The sequence below is a fragment of the Sciurus carolinensis genome, chromosome 15 (assembly GCF_902686445.1).
Source record: "Sciurus carolinensis chromosome 15, mSciCar1.2, whole genome shotgun sequence".
Lineage (NCBI taxonomy): Eukaryota > Metazoa > Chordata > Mammalia > Rodentia > Sciuridae > Sciurus > Sciurus carolinensis.
The window spans coordinates 14254759-14274307 of record NC_062227.1 but is presented as its reverse complement, the minus strand read 5'-3'; the positions used below and the strand labels follow the sequence as shown (position 1 = coordinate 14274307).

The 19549-nt window shown below is 38.7% G+C and overlaps 1 protein-coding gene across 1 annotated transcript in view; it reads left to right on the top strand.

The window, feature by feature from the left end:
• Sptlc1 (serine palmitoyltransferase long chain base subunit 1) overlaps positions 1-4928 on the top strand; it is a 71090-nt gene extending 66162 nt beyond the window's left edge. Inside the window, exons 14-15 of the mRNA XM_047526798.1 lie at positions 1402-1475; positions 3520-4928. Coding sequence (XP_047382754.1) covers positions 1402-1475; positions 3520-3613 — 168 coding nt within the window. The 3' untranslated portion in view covers positions 3614-4928. The remainder of the gene's footprint in view (positions 1-1401; positions 1476-3519) is intronic.
• Positions 4929-19549: the final 14621 nt, after the last annotated feature.

Below are 19549 nucleotides of genomic sequence, written 5' to 3'. Positions count from 1 at the left end.
ATGTACCTGAAATAACCAAACTATGCTTCCATGGATTATCCTCATAATAAAATGAGAAGGTGAAATTCTATGGAAGCTCACAGACCCCAGACTTCTCTCTGTGAGCTCCTATTCGATGCTGGCTCTCTCAGGACATCATCTCGGGAGATGAGTGAGGAGAGAACAGCCCGGGTCAGGGAACAAAACACTATCTGGAAACTTCATTTATACAACAAAAACAGAAAGTGTTTACAGCTTCTTCGCCTAATCACAATCGCCATCTTAAAAATCCTCATAATCTTTGTCCCACTCCCCTGTTTTTCTTCTCATATTTGAAGAGAGAAAAGAAGCATGACAGTGACTCTTGCTACAATTTGTAGAACTGAGAACTCTTGCCAAGTTTATGTTGAGTTGCTCACCAGGACTCTGTTTTCACACACTGAGCTATGCTTTATATTGCCTTTTACCCGGCCAGGACCAGAGTCAGGCCAGATGTTTTCAAGGGGCCTTCCCGCTTCCAAGTTCTCTTCCTGACTCTGGAATCAGTAAGAGGCTGATTTTCCCACTCCTTCCTTCCAACTTACAACACGATCCCTCTTTGGACAGATAGATTCACTGCCAGGCATTGTTCTTTTATGTCATCCCCTTCCTCTGTTGTTTATTTTTATATATTTTATATATGTTTGTATTTGTTTATACATATAATTCACATATAGTTCAGTGGTTTTAATATATTCACAAGGTTCTACAACTATTCCTATCTTTAATTCTGAAACATTTTCATCACCTATAACCTTGTTTCTAGTTTTTTATGTTTGCTTTATTTTAGAAGAGAATATATTAATTTATAAGAAAAAAATGTTGACAGGTAACTAATATATAGGAAAGATATGCAGGAAACTTAACACCAGACTCTTTGGTGGCATCTTGTCCAAATGGAACACATACAAATTATTGTTATTGCTCACGGTTGAATTGAAGCAATTTTTCTCTGACTTGGTCCTGCTGATGTTGTACAGTCCAGCTCATGGGCTTTGCTCATACTTTGTCCCTATGTTTTAGCTCTGCTTTGCCTGATCTGTCAGGCAAAATAAATGGCTGAATAAATTCAAACCAAGTAAAAATAAAGTACAGTTAGAAACATAGTCTCTCTGTGGCACAGCCATTTCTCCAGATGCTCAGGAGTCACATGGTCACGGCGCCCGACCCAGACACTGCAGCGTGAACATACCCATCATTGCAGAAAGTTCTGTGGAGTGAGTGCTGTTCAAAATTATGTCGTGGTATTTTAGTTTTGTCTGTTAGCAGTTATAACTGGAAGAGTAAATTAAAACTACTGTTGGGGTTTTCACTGTACCTTCCTGTTTTAATTATCAGTGTCTAAAGTCCAGGCTGCTGATGTATTCCTTTTTCTTCCTACAGTGCATGAGCAGAAGTATTGCATTAACTCAGGCCCGCTACTTGGAGAAAGAAGAGAAGTGCCTCCCTCCTCCAAGGTTGGTTGATATTAAAATATGACCTCACTTTTCTTTCCTATTTAAACTCTGTATGAAATATACTATGTTTTGAATTTTTTTGAATGAGTATCACAGAATGTGGAAGAATATCTGCCCTTAAATACAATATATCACCTGTTTTTTTCCTTAAACTAGAAGTTTTTAAATATTAACTGAAAAGCTCTTCAGGAGTGAGTATCCTCCTAGTTAACTCAAAAAAAAAAAATGTCTGGGATCCCAGAAATGAACAGGGGCAAACACGTTGCAGTCAGCTGCCATCTGCCATGTCCTAAGGGCAGCAATTTCTGTAGAGCAGTTTCTGCCATGAGGACAGTCCTGCAGGGAACTCTTAGCTGCAGTTGTCCTGCTGCCCATGCTGGCCAGAGTGCTATGTGCTTCATCAGCAGACACTGAAGCAAAGGCACAAGCACACAAACAATTGAAGATGAAAAGGGAGACTGAATTCTGTCCTCAGAGTGCTTGTAACTATAGTCAGAGGAGAGGGGGACACCCCAACCACAGCCCTCTTCAGGAAGTCACAGAAGAAAGCATGGTCAGTTCTGTCCTGGGATGATGTTAAGGCTTCTGAGAGCAGGTGACACCCTGAGCCAGAAGCACTGAGCACAGACTGTCCCCAGTTTGCAGGTCTTCAGCTAAATATTTGCAACTTTACACAGTGTGAAAGTGTATCCTCAATTCTGTTTTTCACTTTCAGTATGATATTCAATAACTTCCATGAGATATTCTGCACCTTTTTTAAAAATAGGCTTTGTGTGGGTTGGTTTTCCCAACTGTTGGCTAACCTAAGTGTTCAAAGCACTTTTAAAGTAGGCCAAACTCAGTGAGGAGGTTCAGCAGGTTTGGTGTATTGCTGTATGGTGGGTATACAGTGGGTTTATCAGGATGTGATCCCATCAGAGTTGAGGAGCATTCGCATGTGTTCCTCAAGCAGCCGGTGGGCATTGTGGCCTTCCTGTAGATAAGGTGGGTATGAGCTTTACTCATTGTAGCTTGGAGACCATCTTCAGGCATGGAGTATAAGCTGCAGAAGTCCATGTTCAGGCATGGAGTATAAGCTGCAGAAGGGCCAGGGGTGTGTAGGATAAAACCTTAAGAGTGTGAATGTTTCGTACTTGCAGAGCCACCCTGGGACTTGTGGAAATCATTTAGGCAGCAGCTGAAAAGCACTGTTAAGCTCCATTCTTGTTTTCATTGTGCCCATCCATTATGGAGTCTACTCGTTGTTAGGAAGAACACCTATGAAGGAGGACCAGTGCCATGCTTGCTTTGTGCCCTTGATGCTCCATGCCCAAACAGCACAGCTCAATAAATAAGTGTGCAGAGGATGAAGCAGATATTTGCAAAGGAGAGTGAAGTGTACAGGGGTGTCTGGTGGTCCTGTCCCATTAAGTTCATATTTCCAGTGCTTGATTTTTTTTTTTTTTTTCCTCTTTTTTGGTGTGATTCTGGGGATTGAACCCAATCCTTGCACACACTAGGCAAGTTCTACCACTGAGCTACATTCCCAGCCCAGAGGTCATATTTCTTTAATTTCCCAAGAACTTGAAAATTTCTGCCTTGCCTCAAGTATTATAAAATATCCACATTGCTTTTTGAATTATAAATACAAACAACCAGATGATAACATTGACGTGAGAAATGTTGAATTCCAGAGTTGTGCCTGGGTTGTCATCATCCTGCTGCCAGCATGGAGCAATAGATCAGGGAGAAGACAGTTTTCCAGCCTCCACAGCAGGCCCCACAGCAGAAACACACCAGTGGTATATAGGCTCGGAGGCAAAGCTTCAGCCAGTGGCCAGATAGCAAATACGTTAGATTTGCAGGCCAGACTCCCTGTCACAGTCGCTCCTCCACTATGGTAATGGGAAAGCATCTGTAGACAGGACGTAAACTGTGAGCAAGTGAAGTCCAGCCGAACTTGGCTGACAAAAAAAATAGCAGCTAGATTTGGCTCTCTGGCCATAGACGACTGGCCCTTGGTGTAGACTGACTCAGTAATTTCTGATAATCCTAAATTTCTCAGCATTCGGGTCGTGGTCACAGTAGAACAGACAGAGGAGGAACTGGAGAGAGCTGCGTCCACCATCAAGGAGGTGGCCCAAGCTGTCCTGCTCTAGGTGGAGTCCAGCACCCAGTGGCTCCTGCCACAGACATGCAGACAGGACTTCTCGGAGACCTCTTGCTGACTAGGGGTGACCTAAAGAGAACTCGAGGACGTCTATAGGATTGCTTCCAAATGGCATGAATATGGACCAAATGTGTGACCATGAGAAGGATGAATGCTTCTGATTTTTAAAAGAAAACACATCTAAAGCCCAGGAACTGATTTTCTAAGAGAAAGACTAATGATGATGTGTAACTAGTATTTAAATTGTGCTATTTAGTGCTGTTTAAATGTTCTGTTATACTAGTATTTTATATTCTTTGTTGTTATCGTCTTGTAAAACCAGAACTTCAGTTTCTCTTCTCCCTTCTGTAGTAATGACTCTGTAAGCACTCCTTAATATTTCATTGAAAAATGACTTTGCAACTTAATTAAAGCTAAGAGGAATACTTCATATGTGAACTTACTACTGAAGAGTTAATTCAACCATATCTTTTCTAGTTTTCATCATATAAAGCTAAATCATGTCTAATATGCAAAGAAATACTTTTTTTGTGATTATCATAAATTTCATTATAATATATTTGAATCCTAGAATTTTATATATACTAAATATTGGTGTTATACCATTTCTAATTTGAGCATCTATCCCTAACCAGAGAATATTCATTCTACTTACTAAGCGAGCAATAATTTAAATAAAACACTATTTTATTTTAATATAATTGACCTTTAAGTTTATTCTGTGTTGATTTCTAATCTTCTTTAGGAAGAAGGTTGTTTTGTTGACCCTCAAATTCAAATCATGTCCTTGATATTTTAGACTATCTCAAATGTTCTTTATTTTGTAGTAGGTTTGCCTAGGGACATAAAATGACAGGCTTTTTCTAGGGTAAGAAAAAAATGAGAACTTTTTCTTTTCATCTTATGGATTCCAGATATCTAAGGAAGATGTGAAAGCACTAAAAATAAAATATTAAGCTGTACTGTAGCTATTTTTTTCTTTAGCAAGTGAAGTTAAACGGTGTAAAGGTTTCTGATATGTGCTACAAGATAGCACACAAGCATTACACCATTATTCCTTCTTTTATTAAAAAATAAAGAAAATTGTAAAAGATAATGTCATTTTTGTAACCTGTGTTAATGTTAACAAGTAGTCTTCAACATCTTTTTAAATGACACATAATTTTTTAATGTTGTTTCTGTTTTGCTTGAGGTATTTCATACATATGTGCCTTGTGATTGCTGCTGCTTTAAAGGATACAGTACTGTCCAGGGGATGAATCTTGCTTAGTTTTTTTAATGAAATAAATGGACATTCCTGATGATTGGTCTGTTTGCATACATATTGTATTCAAAAGAAGAGTCTTAATTTTAACCTTTTTACAAATCTAAAGCAGTGTTCTTTTTGCATGAGATTTTTGTTTTGTTTTGTTTCAAAAAATAATTTCTTACTCCCTTTCTTTAATACTCAACCAAAGAGTATATAATATCTCAAATGTCCTAGTTTTTGCTGACTTAAAGCATTGGTGACTAAGGACTACAAAATACCAATGACATTACTTTCTATAAAAAAGATAAGATTAGTAACTTTTCAGCTATTTTATAACACTTTCTAAGTCAAAATAACATCTAGGTGTTTCATACTACTTATTAAAAATGCATGGTGGAAGTTTCTGGGAAAGATGATGGAACAATACACATAAATCAACTTCAGTTTTTGAAAAACACTAACCTATAAATCAAACAGAACCAAAGATAGTGTTTTTATATTAAACTGTAGAGTGACCACAATCCATTAATATTCACCACAAAAAATATATATGTTAGAAACAGTAAAATTTGTATCACACTGAGGCAAAAATACTAAGAAAGGACAGTCATCTCAAATGTGAAGCAAGTTACAAATGCCTTTTCCAAAGAGTGAGGCAACTCCAAAGAGCTCTGTCAGTGCATTTAATAAGACAGAGGCTTGGTTGAACAGCATGGAAACATTGGGAACCTATTTCTACCCAACGTGGTTGGCCACTGGGGAGGAGGAAACCACAGCTGCTTCCTTCTCATCAACTACAGCTAGATTCCAACTCAGGAGAAGTGGGGCTTTGATAAAATTTGGGACAGAGAAGATAGCAGTATTTCATCAAATTCAGAACTCCACTAATTGTACCACATGTATTGATTTGTATGTTCCACTATAAAGAAACCACTTTGCTCTCTACAATGTCAACAGTTGTGAGATATATTCAAAAATCAGATAAATTATATTAAAATCTAGAAATAAGGCAATAGATGGTCTCATGTGTGAACCCAACACCATCCTTCCTAGTGGACATAAACCTTGGGCAATATATTTTGAAAATACAGCAGAACAACTGAGTTCAGACCAAACATCAACCATGCCAGTTAATATGCATGCACCTAATGTCTACTCCAAGAAAAGGTTTTCACACTGGTTCACAGCAGAATGCAGCTCAGTTATTTACAGTACAAGAGGCACACATAGACTCAGTGACTCAGAAGAAATGAAACAAAAGAAAACAGTAGTTCTGATGTCAGACAAGGTAGAATTCAGGCCAGCAGACATTAAGCTTGTGATGCTAAAGGACTCAATTCCATATAATGATGAAATAGTTATGAATATTTTTGCATTAAATACCACTGCCTACACTCAGAGAACATTACAGGAAATTCAGGGGAAAACAGAAACACTTGAAAACTTGAACTTCTAGTCCTAGAAAAAAAGTCAAGTGGGCAAAACAACTAGGGCTATGGATGACCTAGATCATATGACAATGTAGCAAACTACATGTTATATACATTATATATACATGTACACATATGCTCCCATAAAGGTATATATGTAGGATGTTATAAATAATACCAATGGAAAGTAATATCTTAGAATGTACTGGGTTTTTTTGGGTTTTTGCTTTTAGTACTGGGGATTGAACACAGGGCCTCATGCATGTTAGGCAAGAATTCTGCCCCTGAATTACATCTCCAACCTTATACTTTGAAAATATAACATTTTCAAACATAATTGCTCATATATTAGAAAACATGGATTAGCTTCATAAGATTTTCAAAGAACTGAAAAAGTTCAACCCATATTTAGAAGGAAAAAAGTCAAAAGCTATTTCTAACAGCTCGGTGGTAGAGCACTTGCCTGATGCAAGACCCCATGTTCAGTTAATCCCACTGCCACCCAAAAGGAAGCTATCTTCTTTATCACCAGGTATTGGATTTAGCAGACAGTTTCAAAATAAATGCTATTACAGATAAGTTCAAAACCTACAGGAAATCATGTTAATAAATTTGAAGAAAAGTAAGACAATAACAATCTCAGCAAAAAAGATAAAAGTCGGGTTGAAAAGTAAAAGAACTTAAAAAAACTAAAAACAGTACTACTTCAGGAAACTTGAAGATAGGTCAATAGTAAATAACCCATCCAAAGAAGAAGGCACAGAGATTGAAGAAACATGAATAGAGCGTCTGAGAGCTGCCGACCAGGACCAGGCGTGCCATTACATCTGTGATGGGAAGGATGGGCAAGAAGGAATGATGAAGGGAAAGGGGCAGACAAATTTTTAAAGAAATAATAACCAAAACCTTCCCAAATTTGAGTTATTGTTTATCTTTTGACCACAGGAATTGAACCCAGGGGTGCTTAACCCCTGAGTCACATCCCCAGCCCTTTTTTATTTTTCTTATTTTGAGACACAGTCTCACTAAATTGCAGAAGTTCTCACTAAGTTGCTGAGGCCAGCTTTGATCTCGTGATCCTCCTACCTCAGCCTCCGGAGTCACTGGGATTACAGGTGTCCACCACTGTGCCTGGCTAAATTTGAGTTTTTTAAATCAACTCATAAGTTTGAAAACCCAGCAAACTAGAGTAAATGCAAAAAAAGATTTACACCTAGACACATCATTGTCAAAATGTTGAAATAAAGATGGAAAATCAAACCAGCAAGAGGAAAGTGACTCATCATACATTAACGAACAACATAAGAGATTAACAATAATAAAATAGGGCAGTCATAACAATAGATGGTAATAAAAGTTATATGGATATGGCCTCTCTCAAAATGGCTTCGCTCTACTGTGAGGCTGATGTCCAGTGATGAATACTTCCATGATGAGATGAAGTGAGGTGAAGGTTAGTATTGCTACTACCTAAGAGCTGCCTGAACACAAGCACTGTGTAACTTGGTTACTGAGACAGCTCCTAAGTGACTAAGGGCAGCTAGAACACAGTGCTGATGTATTAGACAAGGGGATAATTTACCTGCAGGATGGTGTGAGATTTCATCACACTACTCAGAACACAGAATTCAAAACTAACAAATTGTTATGACATTTTGGAATTCTCCATTTAATGACTGAACTGTGATGGACTGTGAATTAACGACTGCTGTATCACACATTGTGAGTGTATGATGGTGGAAATACAGAGTTGCTTAAAAATGGAGGCACACTCCATTTGTGAGGTGATTTCATCATTATGCAAACAAAATGTTCTACCAAACCCAAGATGGCTAGGATGTCACCAGGCAACATCATCTTGTAGGACCACTGTCCTATGTATGATCCATTGTTGACCAAAATGTCATGCCTCACATGACTACATTCATAGCATGCCAGTTTTTGTTAACTGGGTAACCCACTCTGCAGCCTTGAAAGCAAGCCATGTGCAGGTTTCCAGTCTCATTACTCAACTGGGGTCATTTTAGAACTAAACAGTCTATGGAATGATTTAAAACCCCATTTGGAGTTTGCAATAGTAATTTCTGTCCATAACGTGTATAAAGGGCAACTACTGCACTGAGGAAATTTCTTCAGCCTGGAAGGAAGCGACACTGGCGACATTGTCTGTAGGAAGAACAGAAATGGTAAATATGGGACTAAGTTTTTTTTCTGTAGTGCTAAGAATTGAAACCAGGGACTTGTGCATGTTAGATAACCTGAGCCACATCCCCAGCTCCAGAGTAAAATTTTTAAAAACTATAAAAGTATTTTGCATTTTTCATTTTTACTCTTTTAAAAGATAGGAGTGTGCACAGAAATAATTACAGCTGCTTTGGGGGGATTATAACAGATGTACATGGCAATAGCACAAAACTATTAATAGAGAGTAAACAAAAGTTTGATATTTTATTGGAATTGTTACTCTGATATGTATTATCATAAAATGCAAATTATAATCACTAGAGAAAACAGGAACTCAAAAAAAGTATAACAAAAAAATTAACGGAAATTGGTGAGGTGAGAAATATGTTAGCTTTTACTAATGAATCTTTTTTGACAATGTATACATAGATCAAAACATCACATTGTACACCATAAAATACATGATTTTTGTCAATTAAAAGGATAGTAAAAATTAGAGGAATTACAATAGTAAATTTTTTAAAAGTGTTTAACACAAAAGAAAGCAGTAAAGGAGGAATAGAAGTACAAAAATGATAGAAAACAGGGAAATTCCAACCTGTGCTGTCAGCTTTTCATCACTGTGACAAATATCTGGGAAAAACAACTTTGAGGAGAAAAGACTTCTTTTGGTTCATAGTTTCAGAGGTTACGGTTAATGGTCGGCATGCTCCAGCGCAGAAACATCATGGCAGAAGGGCATGGTGGAGGAAAGTTGAGGAGCTCATGACATCCCAGAATCGGAGAGAGCAAGGAAGGGTCTGGGGGCAAGGTATAATCCCAAGGTCACACCCTCAGGGACCTTCCTCCAACCATACCCCAACTGCTCAGTTTCCGCCACCACCCAGTAGCCCAAATTAGTAATCTATCAAATGGGTTAATCCACTAGTGAATTTAGAGTCCTCATGATCCAGTGAGTTCCCAAAAGTCCCAATTCTGGATATTTCTGCGTTGGGGACCAAGTCTTCCAACACATGAGTCTTTCTGGAACACTTCATATCCAAACCATAACATAATCATACCAAAAATTCCATTAATGTGAATGGACTAAACCTTCAAAGGGCTGAGACTGACAAACTAAATAAAAAATAAAAGACCCAACTCTGATCCACAGGAGACATAATTTAGATTCAAACACAAATCGGGAGAAAAGTAAAAAGTGAAAAATAACAGGCCATGCGAAAAGAAGCCATGAAAAAGCTGAAGAATCCTGTATTGGTATTAGAAAAGTCATGGTGGGCTAGAGAAGAAATAGAGGTACTTTAGGTAAAGGGGATCAAAGGGAGGGGCAGGGGTATGGGGGTAGGAAGGATAGGAGAATGAATTAGACATTATTACCCTGTGTACAGGGTATGACCAGAGGGATTCTACATCATGTATAACCAGAAGAAGGAGAAATTATACTCCATTATATATGATATATTGATGTGCATTCTACTGTCATGGGTAACTAAGTAAAACAAATTTTAAAATTTTAAAAGAAATAGAAACATGACTACAAACACAAGTCTGTATATACTTATAAAAATAGACTCCTAAAATGTCTAAAACAAAACTGACATAGTTGAAAGTAGATAATTTAACAGTAATAGCTGGAGATTTGACTAGCCCATTCTAAATAATCAATAGAACAACCAGAAAAAAAATTAGTAAGGATAGGGAAGATCTGAACACTATCTACCAACTTGAACACATTTAACGAGAGATTCCAGAATACATAATCTTTTCAAGTGCACATGAAACATTCTCCAAGATATTACACCTGCTGGGCCATAAAACAAGTCTCAATAAAATTTAAAAGATTGAAATCATGAAAAGTGTGCTCTCTGGCCATGATACAATGACAGCAGAGATCCACATTAGAGAGAAAACTGGAAACCCCCCAAATATCTGGTAATTAACCAACATACTTCCAAATAACCCATGGATCAAGAAGATACCCACGGGAAGTTTTTTAATATTATGAACTGAATGAAATTAAATCCAATACAGCAAAATTTATGTGACACAGCTAAAGCAGTAGTTAAGGGGAAACTTACACAGGCTATAAATGCCTGTGTCAGGGAAAAAGAAAGGTTTCCAATCAATAATCAAGCTTCCACTTTAAGAAACTAGAAAAAGGAGAGCAAATTAAACCTAAAGGAAGTAGAAGGAAGGAAAAAAGCTAGAAAGGGAATCAGAAAAATAATTGAAAAAATTAATGAAATCAAATAAAGTCAAAAGTCTTTCTTTAAAAATATCAACAAAATTTCCCAATCCTTAGCTGAAATAGCCAAAAACAGAGAAGACTCAAATTACCAAAATCAGGACCTGAAGAAACAACATCACTACAAATTTTACAAATTGTAATAGAATATTATATGTCTGTGTGTTTATACCAACAAATAAGACAACTTAAATGATATGAACATGTTTCAAGAAAAAAATAAATTATCAAAGCAATAAGATTTTCTAGAAGAAATAAAATCTTCATAGATCTATAAGAAGAATTCGTCATTTAAAATCTTCCCACAAAAAAGTCCAAATCCAGACAGCTTCACTAGTGAATTCTATCAAATGTTTACAGAAATAATACCAATAGCTCATAAATTTCCTTCAGAAAAAAGAGGTGGGAACATTTTCCAATTCCATCTTAGCAAGACCCTGACTCAAAATAGATTAACAGGGCTGGAGGTCTAGCTCAGTGGTAGAGCACTTGCCTCACATGTTTGAGACCCTGGGTTCAATTCCCAGCACTGCCCAAATCAAGAAGGAAAGGAATGGGGAAGGAAGAAGGGAAGGAAGAAAGAAAACAAAGAGGTCCTGCAGTAGCCAAAACAATGTTTAAAAAAAACAAAATTGGAGAACTTATAGGATTTCATAACTTACTATTGTTAGCAAGACTGCATGTTACTGATATAATACTACATGAATAGAACAAAATTAAGAGTCCAGAAATGAACGCTCATGTTTTAACAAAGTGCCAAGACAATTCCGTGGGGAAAAGATCATATAGTTGATACTGAGGATTGAAGCCAGAAGTGCTCTACCACGGGGCTACCTCTCCAAGTTCTTTTTATTTTTTATTTGGGGACAAGGTCTCACGTCATTTCTAGAAGCCTCACTAATTTACTGAGGCTGGCCTTGAACTTGGGATCCTCCTGACTTAACCTCCCAAGTCACAGAGATTATAGGCATGTGCCAATATGCCCAACAAGATAAATCTTTTCAACAAGTGTTGCTGGGAACATTGGTTAATGTGGGTCACCCAAGGAATCAAGACCCAATCCTTGGAATTTGCCATTGTTACCTTGTCTGCAATAAGGCATCTGTGCAGGTGTGATTAGCTTAAGGCTGTGAGAGGAGATTAGCCTGCATTATCCCAGTGGGCATGGAATGCCACAAGTGTTCCTCTAAGGCAGAAACGGAAGGAGAGGGCACACTGAGGAGCAGGCAGTGTGAAGATTGAGGCTGAGAGCCATCGGAGTGGTGCAGCTGAAGCTGAGGATGGCCAACAGCCACCAGAAGAGGCGGGGAGTGTCCCCAGAGCCTTCAGAGGGAGGGCAGTGCTGGAACCACTCTTGATTTTCGACTCAGAACAGTGAGAAAGAAGTTCTGCTGTCCTAAGCCACTGATGTGTGCTAAGTTGTCACAGAAGCCCTTGGAACCTAATACAGGATCCATTTACCAACAAACCAACTTAGACCCTGCTATATAGGTCACACTAATACAAAAATTAACTTGAGCAGTGCATGCCTGTAATCCCAGAGGCTCGGGAGGCTGAGACAGGAGGATCACGAGCTCCAAGCCAACCTTAGCACCTTAGCTAGGTTTAGAACAGCCCTAGCAACTCAGCGAGACCCTGTCTCTAAATAAAATATAAAAAGGACTGGGGGTGTGGCTCAGTGGTTAAGGGTTCCTGGGTTCAATACCCGCTACAAAAAAAAAAAAAAAAAATTAACTTGAGGTTGACTGTAGTCTTAAATGTAAGAGCTAAAACTATAAAACTTCTAGGAGAAAACCTTTCAAATCTTGGGTTTGGGAAAGAATTCTCATAACACCAAAGGCATGAGACATAAAAGAAAAGACGCTATGAAGGAAATGAAAACAAGCCACAGACTGCAAGAAATACATGCAGATCATGTATCTAATAAAGGATGTGTATCCAGACACATAAAAAAGTATTTAATTCTAAGATTAAAAACCCAGTTTACAAATGGGCGAAAGATGTAGCATTTCAACAAAAGAGCCATATTAATGGTAATAAGCACAAGAAAGAATATTCAACATCACTATGAGAAAAAAGGCAAACTAAAACTACAAAGAGACATTGCTGCACACCCACCGGCGTGGCTGTCCTCAAAAAGAGAGCTAATACCAATATTGGCAAGGCCTTGAAAACTGGAGGCCTTGTACTCTGCCATTGGAAGTGGAAAATGGTGCGATCACTTTATAAAACAATAGGCAATACCTTTCTGGGTGACAGTGTAGAGGCTCCTTTCTTGCTCACACCAGCCAATGTCCTATTTTATGGAAGCCCATGAGACAGAAAGCTTTAAATGTTGGATGGTCCACTGAGAAACCCAAAGATCCTGGCAGCCAATTCTCAAGCACCCCCCTGCTCCCACAGAATGGCTGATACAAAACTGAGGGACCAGGTGGTTTCGCCCAGGGTTCCTGCGGAGGGAATTTGACTCCTGAAAGAGAATCTGACTCGTGGTTCAGGTTGTCACCAGCACGGAGCATGGTATCTTGTTCCACTATGGCCTCGTGCACCCTGCGGGGACGCCCCTACAAATGCAGGAGGCGGGCAGGACCGCTGCGTGTTGCTGGTGCCCCCAGGTGTCTTCGGGTCGCCAAGATTTGCCTTGGCACCTCGGCCCTTTCTCAGCCCAATTCGAGGGACGTCTGAGGTCAGGTCCTGAGACCTGCCTGCCGAGGTCCCTGCATGCAGACCACTGGGGTCCCTCGCGCTGCAGGAAGTCCAGCGGGATCTACATGCACATCTCTACCTGGCAAACGGGCAAACAAGAGGTTTTTGAGTTAGAGCAGGACTGCGCTGTTGTCGCACCTCGCTGCCTTGGGCATTCGCTGCTCAGGATCTTTGAGTGGTAAGTAGTTGAAATGCTTGTCACATCTGCCTTTTCAAAAGTCTTGGTTCTGTTGTTCCAGCAAAAAATGAAATCTTCATTTAGCCCTGGTGCTGACTACCTGTGCTCTCTGGTTGGAGCTGAGCTGGACGAGGAACCTGTGCCTGTTGTCACTGTTCCCAAAGGTCTGTTTGTTGTCACCCCGTGCGGGTGTGGCCCCTCTGGCTCTGGACCCATGCTTCATCTGCCTCTAGCTGACCACACACGTGAGGTCCCTTAGTTGTCATTCCCAGAGATGAGAAGTCATGCTTTTTCCTTGTTCACATTTTTTAAATTACACAAGTGATGTGCATTCATATCAAACAGCCAAAGAGGAGACATGAGGAATAAAACTTGAACATCAGTTTCACTCCCTCCCCAGAGGTGACTGTCAACACTGTATGGGCTATCCCAAGAACAGGTGGGCTATCCCAAGAAAGGCTTCCAAACACTTACATATCCACTTACAGTCAGATGGTTTTTCAAACAGTGTAAAAAGAGCAATTTCATTGTTTTGACCCCAAGCAGGAGTTTATTCACACCAGTACTTTGTTCTTTCTAATCCATGCAGCAAGTCCTGTAGTACAATTTATTTGACCAATTTTCTCTTTGTAAACATTTAACTTTCTTTCTCTTTCTTTCTTTCTTTCTCTCTTTTTTTCTCTTACAGGCAAGGCTGAAATGAACATCCTTGAATATACAACTTCATGTGCATCTGCGGGAATTTCTGTGATGTAGATTCCCAGAACTGAAATCACTCTATGATCTGCAAAATCTATGATAGATACCAGCAAATATTTTATGTTATTCCTACTACAAATATATGGTTTCTTATTTCTGTTGTTGAGTGTGTTGTTTCTGTTGTGGGTTTGTTGTCTTTTTCCGCACACCTGTCACTTTTACCTTGACAAATCTGCCAGTATGTTAGTGTAGATTTCTGATATATTTTTGCATCTGGTAGGACCAGTTTCCTTTCTTTCTCAAAATATTGTCAGCCGTTCTTCTTCTTTATTTGTACTAGGGATTGAGCCCAGGAGCACTTTACCACTGAGCTACATCCCCAGTCCTTTTTTATTTTTTATTTTGAGGCAAGGTCTCACTAAGTTGTTTAAGATCTTGCTAAGTTGCTGAGGCTGGCCAGGAACTTGTGATCCTCCTGCCTCAGTCTCCCATGCCACTGGATTATAGGTGTGTGCCACCGCGCCCAGCTCTGCAGTTCTTATGTTTATATTTCTCTCTTCCAGAAGAACTCTAAAATCAGTTTATCAAGTTTTAAAATTGGCCTGGTTATGTCTACAGCCACCCTTCCTTCCAATATGTTGTCAGACATTAATTCTATTAGTTACAAACTACCTGGTGAGATCAAAATGCTCTGACCACTTGTGCTGAAGGAAACCTCTTCTAAATCCATTCGGCAAGAAAGTCCTCAGAAAGGGACAATCCTGTACTCATCTTGTCCCCCCAGCACAGTCCCAAACATACTTGATAATCATTTATTTAACAAATAGACAAGGGCAATGGGCTCTTGGTATAGATCCAGACTTTGCTCTTTCTTATAACAACTGTATGATCTTAAGCAAGGGCGTCACCCCTGTGCCAACTGGCTTTCTCATTGGTGACACATCCACAGTCATGCAGGCCTGCCTAGCTCATGGTTGACTCCGGCACCAGATGATGCAGTTGGTGCTCTGGGGTAGCAGAGTTTGGGGGAAATGTACTAGAGTGAAACTCGTGCATAATGGAATAAAGAGGAGCAGGTGGAAAGAGACACAAAAGCCAACAAAGAAATTAAAATGTTCTCCCCCAGCTGTCTACCATACATTCCCACCCACCCACAGGAGGCAAGAGACCTCCTGTTCACAGGACACCTGGAAGTAGCCCTGGAACCCCAGGAATAGTAGACCCCACCTTCCAGCCCCCGCAAATAAACCGACGGGTAAACCTCTGCTCAGACCATCTGACATCACCAAAGAGGGTGCCCAGCCCAGACTCAGAACAGAGTCCCCTCCTGGTCCTCCTAGTGCCTTCTGACTACCAGAAATTGGCCAAAAGACAGTGTTTCTAGACAGAGGCTTACCAGGTACCAGACACTGTCCTGGGCACTATATGTTAACTGACTCAGTCCTCAAGGAAACCTTGGGGAGAAGGTGCTATTGACATCATATTTTTTGACTGAGGACATCAAAGCACAGAGAGGTGAGGTGATTCACCCAGGGTAACATAGACAGTAAGAGGTAGAATCTGAATAGAGCCCAAGTCAATTTGCTCCAGGGTCTGTGCCAAGTCACACTGCTTTCTTCTTTGTTTTTTTTTTTTTTGTTTGTTTGTTTGTTTGTTTGTTTGTTTTTTTTCAGTGCTGGAGATTGAACCCAGGGCCTTGAACTTGCAAGGCAAGCACTCTATCAACTGAGCTATATCCCCAACCATGTCACACTGCTTTCTTAAGAAAGATCACGTTTCCATGATGTTTTTTCTTTTTGTTGAGTACACCCATAAGTGTGCATGCACACACATGCACACGCACACACACACAGAGTAGATCCTCCATATCCAGGGGCTTTATATCTGTAGGTTTAGTCAACTGAAGATCAAAAACATTCTGGAAAAAAATCGCATTTATACTGAACATCTACTGGATTTTAATTGGGGAGGGGTTCATTATCCCCTGAATAATACAACTGTTTTGAAAAACTATTGACATATCATTACATCATAGGAGGTATTGCAAGTGATCTAGACAGGATTGAAAGTATACAGGAGGATGTGTGTAGTTATGTGCAAATACTACACCATTTTCTATAAGAAATTTGAGCATCTGCAGATTCTGGTATCCACAAGGGGATCCTGGAACTGATTCCCTCCAGATATGGAGGGACACCTGGACATGCAAGAATCCTGAGAATGTTAGATGTTTATCTATGTTAGTTATATATGTATCCAAAGTAAAGTGTCTGCAAGACTTTAAGCTAATGTTAATGGTGCTTGTTTCTACATGTTATAATGTTGAGAAATACTAGCTTCTTTGTAATTATCTGGCTTTACCTGAAACAGCCAACAATTTTAAGAAAAGAAATCCATATTAAAAAAGGAAAACATAAAGTACTTTAGAAATAAAAATTCATGGTTTATTTATTTTATTCTCAAGCCAATTTTTTTCTGTTTAATGTTATATTCTTGTAACCCTCTAAAAATGTTGTGCCAAGTAAAGTTGGGGTGTATATAATTATAGTAAAAGATTTATTTTTTTGTTTTTTATTTTGTCAAATAAAAACATACCTACTTGAATCCTTCTATATCATTTTTGGAACTGTATTTAAATTTTTTAATTATTATGTAACTTTTTATATTATTTAGGTGAATCTTAAGTGAGATATTCTCTTCAACTTATGAAAGATACAGAGGCAGGTTGACATAAACTTTTTTCTTTAACAATAACAGCAGAATAATACTTGCACATGGTTAAAAAAATCAAACTATGTTGAAGAATTTCCACCCCAGCTGTTATGTTACCACCTTGTTATGGTTTGGATATGAGGTATGCCCCAAAAGCTCATGTGTGAGACAATGTAAGAGGGGAAATGATTGGGTATGAGAGCCTTAACCCCATCAGTGTATTAATACCCTGATGGTGTTAATTGAGTGGTGTGGTAGGAGGAGGCAGGCGTTGGGGGCGTGGCTTTGGGGTACATATTTTGTAGCTGGTGAGTGGAGTCTCTCTGCTTCTGATCACCATGTGTGTGACTTCCCTCTGTCACGCTCCTCTACCATGATGTTCAGCTTCACCTCTATGGCCTGAGATTTCTGAAACCATGAGCCCTACAATATAATTTTCCTCCTTAAAATTGTTCTTGTCGGGTCTTTCAGTCACAGCAGCAAAAAAACTGACTAAAACACACCTTCAGCCATGTTCTCAAGACAGCCCCTTAAACCCTGTTTTCTTTTTCTTATGAAGAACCAAACATTTGCCTAATATTATGCCCCTATTTTCTTTTTTTTAAATACATTATTTAGCTTTATTTAACCATTCCAAAATATATACATATATCAAAACGTCATTTTGCACACCATAAGTATACACAATATTTGTGAATTAAAAAATAAATAATTTGGCTAGTCTCTGTGGTACATGCCTGTAATCCCAAAGACTGAAGCCAGTTTGACACCCCTATTTTCTGATTTTCAACCTTCAGTAGTAATTAGAATCTCCTGCTTTATGGCTCTTTTGTACATATCCTTTCCCCGTTTTTAAATTCTAATTACTGCCTTTTATTTGTTCATTCTTATTAGGAGTTCCTGCTTTATGCAAATGCACTGTCAAATATCTATCACCTATTTATTATCTGTGTCATTGAACATCCTGAATTTTGAGGTAATGAAAGCCATCGATTATTTTTCTTTCAGTTTGTGCTTTTATAGTTGTACAGACCTCTTTGGCCCCCTTAGTTCTTTATTAATGGCTCATCTTTGTCTTTCACACTTGGCTCTTTAATCAGTCCAGAATCTACCTGTGTAGGTGGTATTAGGAAGTGATCCAACTTTATTTGTATTCTTCTTCACATAGGGAGATTGTTTCCCCAAATCATTCACTGTGTGATCTCGTTTACCCATTAATTGATTTTTATACTTTTCTCTTTTATTACATCTCGTACAAACAAGGATGAGTTACTCAGGTATCATGTTCCCTTAATCTATTCATCTGTTCTTGGTTTTCTAGGTTGAATTACTATCTGGCAACACACCCACAGTTTTGATTTCTCTAAAATTTGCTAGCTATTCACATATTTCTATTCTTTCATATGTATATTTGAATAAACAGTGCAGCTCTTCAAAAAACACCCAACTGAGGAAGGAAATAAGATCAGAGCTGAAGTGAAGATTTGGTTCTTTTTGTTTGTTTTTTAAGAATAGGTTCTTTAAAAATATAAACAAGATTAAAAAGCCCTTAGCCAAACTAACCAAAAGAAAAAGAAGATCCAAATTAATAAAATTGGAGATTAGAAAGGAGAAATCACCACAAAATCACTGAAATGCAGAGAATTATTAAGGACTCTTGAAAATTTAAATTGAAAAATCTAGATGAAACAGATACATTTCTAGACACATATGATCTGTCAAAATTGAACCAAGAGAACACAGAAAACCTAAACAGACCAATAACTAACAACAACATAGAAACAATAATAAAAAGTCCTTCAGGAAAAATCCAGGACCCAATGATTTTCAGTTGATTTCTACTAAACCATTAAAGAAGAATGAATGCCAATGCTCCTCAAATTATGCCATAAAATAGAAAGGGAGGGAACACTCCCCAATTCATTCTTTAAGCCAATATCACACTCATAACAAGATCAACCAAATAAGGACATACCAAGGGAAGAAAGCTACAGACAAATATCACTGATGAATTTAGATGCAAAAATTCTCAATAAAATATTGCAAATCATATTCAAAAGTACATCAAGGTTGTATATCATGACCAAGTTGGATTCATTCCAAGAATACAAGGATGGTCCAACATGTGCAAATCAATAAATGTAATTTACCACAAAATAGAATGAAGGACAATGAAAATCACACAGTCATCTCAATAGATACAGAGAAAGCCTTTGACAAAAATCAGCAACCATTTATGATAAAAACACAGAAGAAGTTTGGGATAGAAGAACATAATATCAACATTAAAAGGCTATATATGACCAACCCCAAACCAACATAATGAACAGGGAAAATATCGCGTTCCCTCTGCCCGCAGAGAGAGACACGACAAACGTCTGAAGCTTTGGAAGTATATTGCGTACAGTCTTCCTTTCTTTCCTTCTTATCTATCCCTTTCTCTCGCTCTCTTTCCCTCTCCTGCACTTCACTCTTCTCCCGCTCGGCTCACGCCCGCTTGCACGCCTCTACTCCCAGCTCCT